The sequence below is a fragment of the Bos taurus genome, chromosome 11, assembly GCF_002263795.3.
Source record: "Bos taurus isolate L1 Dominette 01449 registration number 42190680 breed Hereford chromosome 11, ARS-UCD2.0, whole genome shotgun sequence".
NCBI lineage: Eukaryota > Metazoa > Chordata > Mammalia > Artiodactyla > Bovidae > Bos > Bos taurus.
In genome coordinates, this window is record NC_037338.1 from 78193133 (window position 1) to 78208408 (window position 15276).

Below are 15276 nucleotides of genomic sequence, written 5' to 3' on the forward strand. Positions count from 1 at the left end.
CATTTAGAGCATCTCACTCAGGCCTCGTGACCACGTGTGCCACCACGCAGGTGCCAAGTAGGGGACTCGGTCAAGACCTCAGAGCCGCTGAGTGACCCTCAGCCTCTGCCTCAGGGCCACAGCCTCACCCCTTCCTCCCCACAGCATCCTGCTGCCTCCTGGAGGAAAAGAGCAGGCAGGCAGCCTGGCAAGAGTGGAGGGTTGGGAAAGGGAGTCCCGGAGGGTTGGGAAAGGGAGTCCCGGAAGGGCATTCGAGGGCCAGTTGTCAGAAGTATAGAGTAGATGGTTGGTAACGACTGAGTAGCGTTAAAAGATTGGAAGATGAGACAGGGAGGGGTTTGGGGTGGGATGTCTCAGGCACCAGGCGGTGGGGGGTAGGGGGGTGGCAGGGGGTCAGAGCTGAGGCTCAGTTCCACATTCTGGTCTCTGCAGCTCTGTCAAGGGCCACCCAGTGCTCCAGAGACGCTCATTTCTATCTGCTCCTCAGAAGTGCCCCGTGCCCTGAACCTCTGGGATCCACACTGCTCCAGCTTTGAGAGTGCCCAGGCCTCAACCCCACCCCCTGGAGGCTTGACCCAAAATACCAGCTGCTTCTGCCTCCCAGAGCCCTCTCTCCCTCTCCCTTCAATCAGAGCCCTCTTGGCCCCCGCGGCCCCATCCCTAGTGAAGCACTTGCTGTTATTGCAGGAACTGGCTTTTTATCCTCCCTGCCCCACTATTAACACTCCTTCCTGCCCCTGAAAGGAGAGTCCTAGGAGATGGGCCTTGTATCTAGTTACTCTATGTTCAGGGCTTATAGCATAAGGCCTGTCACACAGACAAGTCAATAACTTGTTGTTTTCTAAGTTAATAAAAAGTTGTTGCCATACTTAATATGCAAGCTCTCAAGAAATATAGTTCCCTCGGTCGGACTTGTCAGAGGATCACGTCACTGGGACTCCTTGTCCCTCAGAACTGAGTGTGTAAATGGAATTGTGACAAGGACTTGCTTATTTATCCCTTAAGCACTTCCCCAGCCTCACTGTGCAGCACTGAGTCAGATTCCAGGACACAGGCTGGCCACTCTCAGCAAGGCCACTGCATGCCGTGGCCCATTCTTTGGCTGTCCGGCTGCAACTGTTACTTCCATTCTTCTGTGATTAGAAAACCTCTGGACTTTGGGTATTAGCAACGACCAAATATGTGGTTATTATTTGTTGCAAGCTAACCCTGTGCAGCACCCCAAGTGGGAATTACAAGCAACAATACACAAGCCCCGGCTCCGAGACAGCAGAGCGTTTTCATTTTGCATCGCATTCCTCAGACGTTCTGGCAGAGGGGCTGTGCTGACCTCCCCACACTGGGACAGACTCCCTTGCTGGGTGAGTCTATGGGAAAATTCCTCTTCCCGGGATGGGAATGTGACCCTGTGACTGGGCGGCCATGACAGCCAGGGGTGCGGGTGCACCTGCAGGGCCTCCCTCCGCACCCACAGGGGGACCAGCACCCCGCCTCTGCAAATCCACGCTGCGCGGGCTTCGCACCACATCTGGGCTTCCTCCCGCTGGCCACCGCTGCAGGGCCAAGCACCTGCATGTGATTAGGGCTCGGCGGACGCCCCCAGCCTCACGGTCGGTGGCTGCACTCTGGTGACACGTCACAAGCTTCTCCCCAGATAACTGTTCCTTCTGAGCAGAAGAGAGCTTCCCTGGGGTACAGGAGCACAAGGCATCCACAACCAGATCAGGCAGCTCTGCTCTCAGGGAGGCAGAAGGTGGTGGTGGCATCTTGGCCTCAGCCTGCCTTGGGATGAGCAGGCACTGAGCACACCAGGGCTGGGGGCCTGGGGGAGTGGAGAAGTCTGTCTGCGCCTCCTTTTAGCATCGGTCATTGCAGGGCCTTTAGACCATCTCTCATCAGTGTTGGGGAAATAGGATAAAATTTTAAATGTGGCTCCTGATTTCCCCTTCTCCCTGTAACTAGCCCTTCTCAACGGAAAGCGTACTCCTCTAACCACAGAATTCCGGGGTAGGTTAAGTGGCGAGGGAAAAATACGAAAATGAAGAACTGACTGAGGGTTATGATCATCAAAGTAATGTAATACTTTACCTTTTTCAATGGCAGAGTCGTGAAGCCTATGCGTTTACAACAACCTGCCAAATGAGTTAGTTACAAGGTGAACATTTTTCTGCCAAAGAAACTCCTTGGAACTTACCTGGTGGTCTAGTTCAAACCCTGTACTTTCAGTGTAGGGGGCACAGGTTCGATCCCTGTTTGGGAAACTATTAATAAGATCCCACATGCCCTGCAGTGCGGCCAAAATGTTTTTTGGTTTTTTTAATTTTTTTAACTTAGAGGCTCCTTTATTTGGTAGTCATGAAAGTAAGAAGCAAAAAGGGAATTTCTTGATTTACCTTTCACCAGAGAAAGACACTTGACATGGGGACAGGCATTAAAATCCCACAAGAACACTGGATTACAGTGGACATGCGCTCCATCACTCTGCGAAAAGGTGAGTCACACTGGCCCAATCCATATCCCAGAGAAGGTGATCCTCACAAGTCGGTAGTGAGGCCAAGTCCTCATCCCACAACTGCTGCTTCGTCACTAGTTCCCCAGAAATACTTGGGAACGGATGAAATCAACAGCTTTCTCACTCAACTATGGGAAACAGCTGGGAGAGGAAGACTGTGTGGTCCATCCTCTCCTGCCCAATCTAGGGGAGCTGCTGAAGGAGCCGAGACAACATTACCAAGCACAGATCTCTGTACTTGTCCAGAATAGTAGCAAGAAGCAGTGCCCCGTCAAACTCGCTGCAGGACGTTCTGGTTTTCCTGACGCATGTTAACTGGCCTTTCAGAGGAAGCTGCAGCAGTTGGGCTTCTCTGCTAGGATTCACAACTGCGCAGCCTCCAGGGTGGGGGTGCCTGGGTTTCTAGATCCAGCAGGAGCCCGATACATGTGTAAACAGAGAATCTGTCCACTCACTCTGCTTGGAAGGACAGCGATCACTCATTACCAATGCCAGTGCTTGTTTTCCAAAGAGAAGGTGTTTTCCTCTGTTTTGGCCTCCTCCCCTGAACCCAAGCTTGATTCTCCTCTCTTCCCCTGCAGTGGCTTCATACCATGTGTGGCTGCACAGTGTCCTCTGCAGGGTCACACCAGCCACAGAGACCCAGGGAGCAGCAGCCCCATGGCTCAAGCCCCCACCCTCCTGGACTCACAGCCTGAGGTGTTTCAAGGGGGAGCAGTCAGTCAGCTTCAAGACTCATGGGCCCAGAACCTCCGGTTCCAATGTACCCACTCCTAAACTCTCAGAGGTTGACTGCTATTCTCAACATGGGAAAACACGATAACAAATCAAAAAGTGGTTCTCTAAAGACCAGCCAAGAGCAGTTTTAACAATAAAATATTTAATCAACTTATCTGTACAAAATATTAAGACGGTTAATGAAGAGTACACAAGCACGTTTAACAAATATATACTGCTATCTAACTGTCCAGAAAAATAGAAATTGCTGTTTTACAGTTCATTTACATTCCAATATGTACAGTCTATTTAAATTTGAGAATACATATACACAGTGGGTTTGTACCTGCCCTGGAAGAGTTCCCTGCTGGCCAGGATGGGCACAGGGGTGGCATTCATGACGTCAGCTCGTGCCACCCAGATAGCCAAACCGGGCAGCAGGGAGATGAACGGCCCAAGCACCAGCCCCCAAGCCTCAGGCCGAACCAGAGCTAGAAGACAGGTGACAAAGGAAATTTCAGCTTGTGTTAAATGAGTCTGAAAACCTCCCCGGCTTCCCCATCTCACTGCCAAGCCAAGCCGAGAAACAGTGTCACTGCAAAACAAAAGGGGCGTCTATCCGTGCCCCCACATCGTTAACTGTGTCTGTAGCAGCTGACTGAACGGCATGTCATTCAGCTGTGATGGCATTGCCATCATTTCGAGTTTCGCCCATTTCCTTTAAAATCACTGTATCGGCACTGGAGGGCATGTTTGGCAAAGGGCAGGGTGCCCATCACATCAGACGCACTGCCCGCCCAGCGCCTGTGCAAATGCACCACAGGTAAGCTGGTGCCGGACTTCTGCAGAAGCCTTCACAGTGAGAAAAGCTGCTTCTTCATATATTTTAAAAAAAGGAAGAAAGTAAATGCTTTCCAAACTTTTCAGAATCTCCTATTTTCATCCACTGAAGGCAAGTAAAAAAATCATTACAGAAATCTTGCTAAAAGAAATCATTAACTTTCCATGTGGGGTGAAATACTTGCAGCTAAAAGACCTAAAGTGACTCGAAGATGATTCTTCCTCATAAAAAACATAAAAGTTCTTCGTGCTACAGCATAAAGTGAAATGCCAAAAAACAAAATGAAACCATTGCTCTAAAGATGCTCTCCAGGTGGAGAAAGAGAGAGACATTCCCCCTTTCCAGAGCCTCCGTTCCTGGCTTGGAACTTGAGTACTTCCCAGCCAGAAAACACATTTTATCACGATCTTGCTTTCTCCCTGAACTGTATCATCACTTTCGAAACAGAGTACTGCATCGCTGACTTTGCTCTTACTCTCACAGGTCCTGACCAGGAAATATAAGTTGCAAAGAAAATAAGCCCTGCTAATAGGTGCAGCCTTCCTCAAGCCAGCCTGCTCCCCTCAAGCCAAGTTCCTGCTGCCCTGAGCCGCGGGGACACGTGCACCTTTTTCTGCCCTTGGCAGCCTTCAGTCACTCAGAAATAAACATGCAGACAAGGAAGGGCCTCTGACACACCTTGTCACTGCTTTTCAGACTCACTCACCCCCAGAAAAATCTAGGTGAGGGCCACTCCAGGTTGAGAGGCGTGAGAAAATGGGCTCGTGACAAAGAATGTACAACAGGTATGGCTGTGTGTGGCTGCAGCGAACCTCCAGCCAGAGATGACTCTTCCCCATCCTGCAGCCCAGGGAGCAGCCTTAGGGGAAGGGCGTGCTTCCCGGGCAGAGATGGGTTTGTATTGACCTCTAACTCAGCAAGACTCCCATGAATAAGCCCCACAGGGTGGGAGTCTTGTCACTGTCCACCACAAGCACACCTCAGCCCAGGAAGGTCCGGCTGAGGTTCTAGATTCTAGCAGCCAAGTGTCTGAGTGGAGTCGAGGCTGGGAACAGATAGATAATTTGCCCCCGCCATTGGATGCAGTAACTGCTGGTCAGGTGGAAAAGCACAGAGAAGAAAAGAACCGGCTGCAAAGAAGACCACCACTGGCCCATGCCCACCTGGTCAGATCTCCACACCATCACACTCCTGTTGGCCTACATCTTAAAAGCCAGTGAAAAAGAAAGGCAGAAGCAAAAACACTTCGCTGCGTCTGGAAGGTCTTGAACCTCCAGGCCTAAAGGCACCTGGAACTTGCTATGCGAAGCTTCTTCTTCTTCTTCTAGACAATTTATTTCACATCCCATTACTGACTTAGAAGATTAAAAGCTTCTGCACTGCCCTAAACTAACAGAGGGAAGTTCACCAGGCCAAAAAAGAGTGAAAACTGCTTCATACAGTAAGTAGCACATCAAGCTGTCCTACCCACAGGCTCACCTGCCTGGAGAAACACCTCTTGGGAAGGCTCTATGAACACTCCAGCCCTCTTACTCCATATGGATGTGTGTGTGAGAGAGAAGCTAGTCCTTTCTTATGCCAACACAGCACGCAGACAAGATACTAGAGGGTACTAGCGGGGGCCCACAGACTGCCACTGGAAGGTCTGTCAAGGCAGAGAAAGCTTACCACCGCCCACTGCCTGTGATTCTCTGGGGGTGTATTTGTACTTTTCAACAAGTACAAGCATGACTTGAAATGCAAACTGATTTTGCAATGACCTCACACGCTTTGATTTTACCCTGGGAGGCCTGGGTGGCTCTGCTACAGCTGCTGCTGCAGCCACGAAGCCCCAACCTCCCAACGCTGCCCGCCGCCAAGCCCCAGGCCCTCTGCACACACAGCAAACAACGTGGAGGCAATAGTGGGGCGGGTGGGAAGAAGCTGAGCTCTGGAAGCACAAATGTTACAAGCAGACAGCAGCCCTGAATGACGGACCAGAGCCCACATAGCCAAAATCACCCCCACTGATGGACCAGGCCGACTTCCAACCCTCTCCATGCAGCCACATCCACATAGCTGGCTGTCTGCAGACTGGGAGTGTGGCCTTCCCAGACAGAACAGGCTTCTCTAACCTAGAGCCTCGGTAGGAGTTAACTGTTTGTGCAGTTAAAACCCTGGGTGCATATTAAAGTCCAGGACAGCACAAAAGGAGGAAGAAACCTGCTCCAATAAAGGGGGCCGCAGGTTCCAGGAGCCAAAGGCTGAGCTGTCTGAAAAGTTAGAAATAACATCTTTTTCTCTCCTCCCTTCTTATGTTCCTTAGTGTTCAACTCTGCTACTGGTGTCCAGGGCTTCAAAAAGAAGAGGAAGCATAGCTTTCCTGGCGTCTGCCCCTGAGTTACACCCCCAGTAGCTGGGCCACACACTGGCCCAGCAATGATGTGGCTGAGGGCCAGGTGGGGCCCTGGCAGAGCAGTTCATCCTCAGGTGGGCTTGCCTGCCTTGTCCAGGACTCCGCGACAGCCCAGGTCCCTGTCTGGGCTGCAGCAAGGCACCACCTTTTCTGTCCTCTCCTCCCAGAGTAGTACCCGCAGTGTGGGAGCCCCCCTCCAAGACTTGGTCACAGAAAAATCTCAGCCAGGTGTGACTCTACCGACCCTGGAGCACAGGCAGAATTCCAGCAGGGCCGATAGTGCCCCTCAGCTGGGACATGATGAGAGAAAAGCCGTGGCTCTGGTGAGCTGAGCCCGACCCCCAGGACTCTTGGCCTACCTTGCCCTGGGAGGATACCAGAGCAACATCCAAGAAGCACCAATGGAGGCCAAGAGTGTAATGAACAGACACACACCCAAACACACACACACACACACACACACACACACACACACGAAAAAGCTACAGCACCTGTGACACCCGCTCTGGGGCTGGGTTGGAGGGAACGTTCTCCAGGAGGTCACCTCTGCTCTGCCTTCAAATGACGTGAATGGGCTCTGGAGATGAAGGACAATTCTAAACCACGGGACCCAAGCGCTTCTCATTTTGCTGACGCTCTGAGCAGGGAGGTGACCACCCATGACTTGCCAGACTTCTCCAGAGACGCCCAGTGGAGTGGCCTTCCTGTGGGCACTTCCATGGTGGGCTCAGCCTCTGCACTGCCCACAGCCCTGTGGAGGGGTCCAGCTACTTCCCACCTCATTGCCCTCTATCTTCTGGGGTCACTCAGCCATGACTCTTTCCTCCCCAGTCCAGACCCTTTCTGAGAGCACGATCTGACCTAGGCCCTCTCGGACCCTGCTTTCCAGCACCTAACAGCCCAGCCCACCTGGCGTCCCCCAGAGGTCCTCTGCCCAAGGCCCACTGAGCTGGCCCTGCTTTCTGGACCTGCAGGAAGCTCTGTGTCCCAAGAATCCCCAAGGCCCCAGACAGCATGTTGGTCCAGAGGAGGCTACAGTGCCTTCTGGTCCTCTCATTGGATTCTCTAGAGCCCACGTTCAAGCAAGAGGAGAGTCGGACTTTGCACGAGCTGCACTTGGAAAGCATTCAGTTTTTTTGTCTCTGCTTTAAGGAAAAAATCAGTCTACTTGAGTTTGAATGAGATTGCAAACAGGATAACTGACTTGTAGGGTTTGAGTTACACTGTGATGACATCCACAAGGTAGTCAGACTCTCTTGAGCACAAATGGGAACAAGGTTTCTGCTCCTGCTGACACCTCCTCCGAGAGCTGTCAAGGGAGAAGTCCCCGTAGAAGGTTTGACAGGGCAACTCGCCAATCACACAGTCCACCTGTCTTCTCCCTCCCCTGCCATGGCAGCAAAAAAACTGGCCAGGACAGGAGGGAGAAGGGGAGCATGTACAGAATGAACGGCGCAGCTCAAGCCTGCTTCCCCAAGCTAAGCTGACAAGGCCTGCCACCCTCTCCAGAGGACCCAGTCCTGCTGCTTGGAAACCCAGAATTCAACCAGGTAAGCACGGCAGCATCGGTGGGCACAGCCACTTGCCAGCGCTGGGGTCACCCTTAATACAGAAGTCTGGCTTCAAGCGGCAGTGACTAGACTGCCTGGGTGTCTGGCAGACCTGGCACCATCCCCGACGGCCCCAGCTGGCCTGCCCTGTGCTCCCCAGGCAGTAATGCCAGACCCTCCTCTCTAGCAAAGAATGGTTTGAAGGATCTCGATTCTCCCCCAGCAATATAGAAAGGTGGGTCTCCTTTGAGAGGAAGAGTTTGGGGACCCCAGGCTAAAGGAGAGCCACCTTCACTCACAGTCCTGACACTCTGTCCATGACTGTCAGCAGCCCGTTCTCCCATCCGTGGGGACTGGAGATTCCAGCTGGCTGATTCAGGCCTGCTCCCCACTGCCTGGAAGACAGACGACAGTACAGGGTACTACTGACCGTGCAGGGAACACACTCGTGTCCACGTCTTGACAAAGCTATCCTAACCACATCTCCACAGCAAAAATCTGTCGGTCTCCATGTGTGATGGCCCATTTACAAAGCAAAACACATCATCCTCTCTGTTCACCTCCTTTTAACTCTGAGATACAGAGGCCTGAGACGGGACACGGTGGTCCCTGGTGGGTTTGTGCAGCTCCAGATGAAATCTAGGTGGCATTCCTTTTATCCGGTAAACAAAGAACACATTGAGGGCATCAGGGGTCATCGAAGGAACTGTCAGTGACTAAGGACAACGCCCCCCACCATGGGGTGCAGCCTGGACTCAGATAAGGGAGACACCCCACTTCCTCCATCACTTTCATTACATCTTGGTGGAAGCAGGTCAACAGGAGGAAACAGAAAATGGACTATTTTTTTTTTCCTGTTACAGAAAGCTCAGACTAAATCAAGGCATTTCTTCCCCTCCAATTGTTTCTCCTAGTCATTAACAAAGTATCAAATGTTTGCTTTTGTCCAAAGAGATTAAATATCCTAGAATTTCTTCAAAATAATATTTAGCTATAGTTTTTCAGCTCCCTTTCTAAAACTTCTAATATCATGACTTTTAATACTTTAGTGCCCTTTTTAAAAAAATTCTTCATTGTGATAGGTCTCAGAGTAATCACTATGCAAATACCATTCAAATCATAGTTTAGAAAATGAGAGTGTCACTTCTCTGGCAAAATTTATAGATGTTTGCCCAGTTACTGAAATTGACTGGAAGTGTACTGCAGCAGCCGCTTTGGGATTTTTGTTTTAATGAGAAGAGACTTGCATTTTCTGGTTATGGATAGCTACTTACATAGCCACAGCATATAAATTCACATTATAAATGTGCTTTCTCCTCCTTTGGGGGGATTTTAAAAGATAGAAAGGACTCAGGTGGGGATCCTTAAATAAATGAGTTATATCTAAATCTTTCAAACCTCTCTTTAAGAGTGTAATCTCTGAGAATGAAGATTTGTATAAATCGCTCTGGATCTTAGCATCCAGGACAAGAAGAGTAGCGAAGAAGGCCTCTCAGGGACCCTAAAGGAAAAAGCCCAGCACAGCCTTAAGCAGGAGGACCAGGAGGGCTGCAGGGTTTCTCAAGAAAGTCCTCGGAGCCCCAGGCAGGTGGAATCCAACCTGTTTCTTTCCCTTCTCCCAATCATTTACACAGGCCACAGAGGGCCCCCAGGCAGAAATGATCCAAATAAAACAATGAAGGCTGGCATGTTCTGCCTCCCTTTTACGGGGACAGACAATCCTACTATCAGCAAGACTTCTTGGGGCAAAACAGAGAGACCAGGGATAGTCTTCCACTTCTGACCCCCACACCATGGTCCTTCTGAAAGGACCACAGCAGCGAAACTGCAGATGCCCCTCCAAGGAGCAAGGAGGGGAGGGACCGACCTTCCTCCTGCTCTGAACCACTGGGCTGTGGGGAGCTGAAATCTCACAAAAGCACTTTTGTGTGGCTTCACTTCCCGTTACTATCGCACTGCCAAAAACTACAGCAACAACACAGTGAAAGCGTGCAAAAGCCGACATAGACTTGATAGCTAAGCACAAGCACATGTGGGCCACTCCGAGGGTGCCATTTGGAGGGGGCTGTGCCTACCTGGCAGACAAGCCCCAGTCCTCCATCCTTGGCAGGAACCTGCCCACCCCACCCACCTCGGTGCCTCTTTCCAACCCTAGAAGCCTCCTCCCAGCTCCTTAGAAAAACCTCCTGACAGGTCTTTAGGGAAAGTTATAGCAACCCCCTTTCCCAATCCCCAGACATAGCACCAGCTTCCTCCTGCGTCCCCCCAAGGCCCTAGGACCACCTTGGTCCACCCAGCTTAGGAGCTGCAGGACCGGGAAGACACCACTCTACCCCATGACAAGTTAGATCAGACCGGCAGTTAAAAGCCTATCCCCCATCTCACCTATCCCCTCCTAAATTGTTTTTTCCACTTTCTAGATAATTCCCAATTGGAATTGATTTAAAAAAAAAAGTGGTGCTGACCTTTGCAGAGATCTGGGAAGCTCCACAATGCAGTCTTTCCGACAAACTCCCCTTTCAAAACTGGGAAATGTTAGACTTTTGGAAGTTAAAGGAAAAAGATGAGGCCTTTTCAGCGGTTCCTCTCCAGAGTTAATGACGTAGGTGCAACGCAAACTTTCAGAAAGGGCATTACTGTCTGCCCCCGGAGCAACACCGGGAACTCTGCCCCCTCCCTCCCAGCCAGCTGTGCCCCACACTTGGCCAGAAACAAAATAGGGGTGAAATGAGACTTATTCGAGTATCCCTTTAGTTCCCCCGACTCTGAAGACCCCAATTCCCTAACCCGATTCTACTCGATTTAGTGCCAGTTACTGTCACGGCAACGCAACCCCCTCCTCTCCTCAAAAGGGGGCAGTGGGCGCAGAAATAGATATCTATTTGCAAAATACACATGACCTGTGACATTCGGTAGCGTCAGATCCTCTCTTCCCAAGGCCTTCCGATGCGTCCACCGTGCATGTGTGCACGAGTGAGGAGTGTGCGGCTGTGCGTGCTGGTATGTGAACGTGCGCGCTCCCTCCGCCGCGAGGGCGCCGGGCCAGACTCGGACGCGCACCCCAGCAAGGCGACAGGCTCGGCCCCAACCTGCTTTTCAGCGGGGAGTCCCTGGGTGGCGCGGCTGCCCCCGCCCTGGCCCGCGGCCCGCATGCTACCTGCAGCCGCACGCCTCCACCACCATGTCCTCGTACTGCTTGTAGACCACGTTGTTGGCGGCGTCGATGTAGAGGATGCTGATCGGGCTGAGGCGCGCGGGCACGCAGCAGGAGGCTGGCGCCGCATCCGGGGCCATGGAGTTCAGCAGCGTCTGAATGATGGCGTGGTTGGTGGGCTCAAGGTGCGAGCGCAGCGGGAAGTCGCACACGCCCTCGCAGTGGTATGCCTCGTAGTCCAGGGGCGCGATGATCCAGTCGTCCCAGCCCAGCTCCTTGAAGTCCACGTGCAAGGGCTTGCGGCTACAGCGGCTCCGGCCCCTGCGCCCGTGGCCCCGGCCCGCGCCCCCGCCGCTGCCCTGAGCTGCCCGCGCCCCGGCCAACGCCGTCCGCCGCCGCCTGCGACCGCCGATGACCGCGGTCGGCGAGCCCACGCCGGGTCTGGAATCGGGCCGCGACTCCACAGCCAGCGCGGCCCCGAGCGCGCGCGCCTGGGAGCGGATCTCTCGGAACAGGCTCTCCTTCCTCTGCGTGCGGGAAGAGACCACCAGCAGCGCGCGTTCCTCCGCCGCCGCGCCGCCGCCGCCCCGCAAACCGAAGCCCAGCGGCCGCAGTGCCAGCGGGACCCGCGCCGAACCCACCACTCCGCTCAGCGAGAGGCAGAACGCGCGGCTGGTGCGCGGTTCCCGGCGGTGGCGCCGTAAGGCGTCTGCCACGTCGAACACCTCCCAGCGCGCGGCGTCCAGGAACTCGGCGGCTCGGGAGTGCAGTAGGCGCGGGGCGCTCGCGGCGCTGGGGCACGTGGACAGCAGCAGCAACGGAGGACTCGCGCTGCCGGGGCCCCGCGCCCCGGACTCCCGGCGCAGCACGCGCAGCTCCGCGCCCAACACCTCGTCTGCGTCGGGAAGGCTTGACACGTCGAACAGGAAGTTCAGGCCGGTCTGGGCTGCCGATTCGTCTGCAGGGGATGGGCAGAGACAGATAAAGAACGGCAGTGAGAGCGAAGTGTGCACCTCCTAACTGCAAACAGTCCCATCTTCCCTGGATGTGGGAGCAAGGCTCGCTGGGGCCGGCGCCCACTCGCACATCTCGGCTCCAGTCCGAAAGCCGTCAGCCTGGCCCAAAAGAGAGGGAGCCGTCGCTCAGACTATCGGGATGTGAGCTTTATTTCCAGCTAAATGATGTCCGACAACCCAACCAACGTAGCGCGCCTCGTCGGTACCCGAGACCCAAGCCTGACGGCTCCTGCAGTTCGGCTGCCTGCCCCAGAGCCATGGGTTTTCGAAGACTAAGGCGGAGGCCAGACTTCCGGCCGGTGGCAGAAAAAGAGGCCTGGTGGGCGCATCAGAAGTCGTGCACCTCTTAAAGACCTGGAGGCCAGGCCAGGCACGGTCCGGGGACTGCTCGTTATGGCCCTCCTTATCCGCCAGGAGAGCCTCAGAGTCTCGGTTGGGCGAAAACCGAAAGTTCTTGTCCCCTGAAAACTGCTTCTGCGGCTTCTCTTCCCTAGCCCTGCCTGAACATTCCAGCCGGACACGATCTCCCGTGCAGGCTGGACCTCCAAGATTCGTCCGGAAGGGGCACGTGTCCACAGGGCTGCAGACACCCTTTCCCGCATCCAGCCTCCTCGCTCTGCCGGAGGGGAACTGAGGCCCAAATAGGGGCCGGCTCAGCCCCTGGTCGCAATGGGAACTCCAGGCTCAAGCTTCTCCCAGTGTTTCCGCTACCTTCGACGGAGGGGAAAGGCGGCAAAGGAGCGCAAGCCACTTTCTGGGAAGGGCTTAAAGCGGCCGGGACGCCTTGCTGCAGGGAAGGCACAGGACCGACTGGCCTCCCCGCCAGGGCCCCCTGGTCCCCTCACAGACGTAGCCTTTCCCTCCGTTAGAACTCAACTCGGCCTCTGGGATTTTACTTCTCGTCGTAGACACTTTTTTCCTTTGGGGGCTCAGAAAGGAAGAAAAGAGCTGAAATTCCACCAAGAAGCAGATAAGGAGCTCCCTTTGAAGAAGGTCATATGGTTTCGTTTTGCCCCAAACGCGAAGAGACTGTGCAGACTCCCCCCACTGTTGGAGTGTTGCTCACCAACCACTGGACGCCAAGCCATTGACTCCCCGGGACCGAAGTGTGGGTGTGCTGCCCCGGCCTCTTGAGACCTCAGGCAGCCCTGCTCTGAGTGGAGGCTCAGGGCAGAAGGCAAGCAGGAGAGGCGCTGGGCAAAGTGCTCCTTCAGTCTCCCCATGCTTTCTCCCCAGGGCTTTGGGAGCGGCAGCACTCTCTCTGAGCTTCCCCTGCAAGCCTCTCCCTGGTTTGAGATTCTGCCGATGCATCCTCTCCGAAATTTCCTGGGATTTAGCTTAGGCTGAGGCCACTGCAGGCCTAACTCGATCTAAGGAAGAGCATCTGGTGCCTCTACAAGCTCAGGGCCATACACATCTCACCTCTCCCACAGCTGGCAGACCCCCTCCCTCCCCAGGGTCTGCACACCAGGATTCAGGCTCCCTACAAGTACCCTAGCATCCCATCCAGGGGGCACCCCAGGCTCTCAGAGAATGCTTGAAAATTTCCACCAGACTTTAGGGCCATTTGGGCCCAAACTGTTCCTGCATTCCAAATAAAGCGGCCTGTGTAGACCCTGTGTGCATGCTGGAGGGAATGAGAAACCTGATTACTGCACCCCCTCTGCCTGCTTTCCCAGGCTAGTGGTGGGCATACGGAACCCCCAGTGGCTCCCAGGCAGGGCCTGGGTGGCAGCAGCACTTACTTCCCAGCCCTATTGCCTTTCTTTCCCTCCTGCCTTCCAGGCTGGGTCTCTGGCTGGATAGAATTAAGGCCGAAATTACTTGCATTTCCGCCTGAAATTAGTTAAATTTTCCCTATCTGTCTGCTCTAATGGCTTCAATAGAGATTAATAAAATCCAGATGACACTCCCCAACCACCACTGCCTCACCCAAGTCCTACCTTTGGAGGGCTCAGGGTGGAGCAAGGTGGGGTGCTTGGTCCCAGAGAGGCCTGAATTCCTACAGGTTCGCGGGCCCTCCTCTCCTCTCTGCATAGCCTCCTCGCCTCTCCCTCTACCTCCCCAAGGATCCAGCCCCAGGCAGGCACCCGCCTCCACCCAAATCAGCCTGCTGAGAAGGGCTCTCCTCGCACCTGGTGATGCCACCAGCCTCTCCGGAGCCCTGTACTTTAGTCTGATGCCCGCTCTGTCCCGCGTTCCCCTCTGTTTCCCCGAGTTTGTACGGCCCTCCCCCAAGATTGGGAGCTGCAGAGCAATCAAGCAGCCAACGACGCCACCACTGCTCAATCCCTCTGGGCCGAATCCCCTCCTTGCTTCTCCGGATCTCCAACTCAGCCTGCCTCCTCGAAGGGACCCGCGGGGCTGGCAGGGCCAGGGCACCCCGGGCAGAGGACGGGCATAGCCCTCTGGGGCCGCGGGCCCCCGCCAACTGCCGCGGCTCTAGCCAGAGTCCAGGCGCTGCGAGGTGGGGTGCGTGGGCCTCGGAGAACTTTCTAACACCTGAGCCTGGGATGTGCGGGTACCGAGGTCCCCCCCCCCCCCACCCCGCCACACCGAGGGGAATGGTGCTGGGGCGCAAGACAGGATGGACGGGCGCGGTAACAGCAGAGTACCTGGGATCGCCTGGTCCGCGAAGCCGGTGACTGTGTCCGCGCGGCCGTGGCGGCCAGATCCTGAGGTGGACACGGCGACTGGCCCGGCCGGAGTCCTCCCGGTCAGGCTCCTGTAAAGCGACATCATGAACTGGTGCGGCACCACCGAGCCGTTCCTGAAGCCGGAGCCCGTGGCGCGGCGCGCACCGCGGGGCCCGGGAGACGCGGCGGCCAGGGCAGCGGAGGTGCCCTCAGCCGCGGCGAGGGTTGTCCCGCTGCCGCCGCCGCCGCCCCCCGGACTCTCGGCCGGCCCTGCCCCCGCCGCCCGCAGCACGGCGGCCGCTTCTAGCCCGTCGCGGGGGCGGCAGGCGCTCAGCAGCCAGAGGCACAGCGCGGCGGCCGCGCTCAGGTCCATGGGCTCCGAGGGCCAGGCGGGCGGGCGGCGCGGGCTCCGTGGCTTCGGGAAGTCCCCCGGCGCCTTTTGAACATAATGTTTA

General features: G+C 55.0%; 1 protein-coding gene across 1 annotated transcript; it reads right to left on the minus strand.

Moving 5' to 3' along the window:
- Positions 1–11168: 11168 nt before the first annotated feature.
- Positions 11169–15194, minus strand: GDF7 (growth differentiation factor 7). Its single transcript, NM_001206101.1, has 2 exons — positions 14801–15194; positions 11169–12127 (listed from the first exon to the last, which is right to left on the minus strand). Exons 1-2 carry the CDS (start codon positions 15192–15194, stop codon positions 11169–11171), a joined length of 1353 nt encoding a protein of 450 aa, NP_001193030.1.
- Between the last annotated feature and the right edge of the window lie 82 nt (positions 15195–15276).

Bases quoted from the DNA above. Each gene is read 5' to 3' on its own strand.
- GDF7 (NM_001206101.1), bottom strand. From the start codon at position 15,194: ATGGACCTGAGCGCGGCCGCCGCGCTGTGCCTCTGGCTGCTGAGCGCC. The intron at 12,128-14,800 runs GTACTCTGCTGT...CATCCCCTGCAG, and splicing joins CGCGGACCAGGCGATCCCAG to ACGAATCGGCAGCCCAGACC.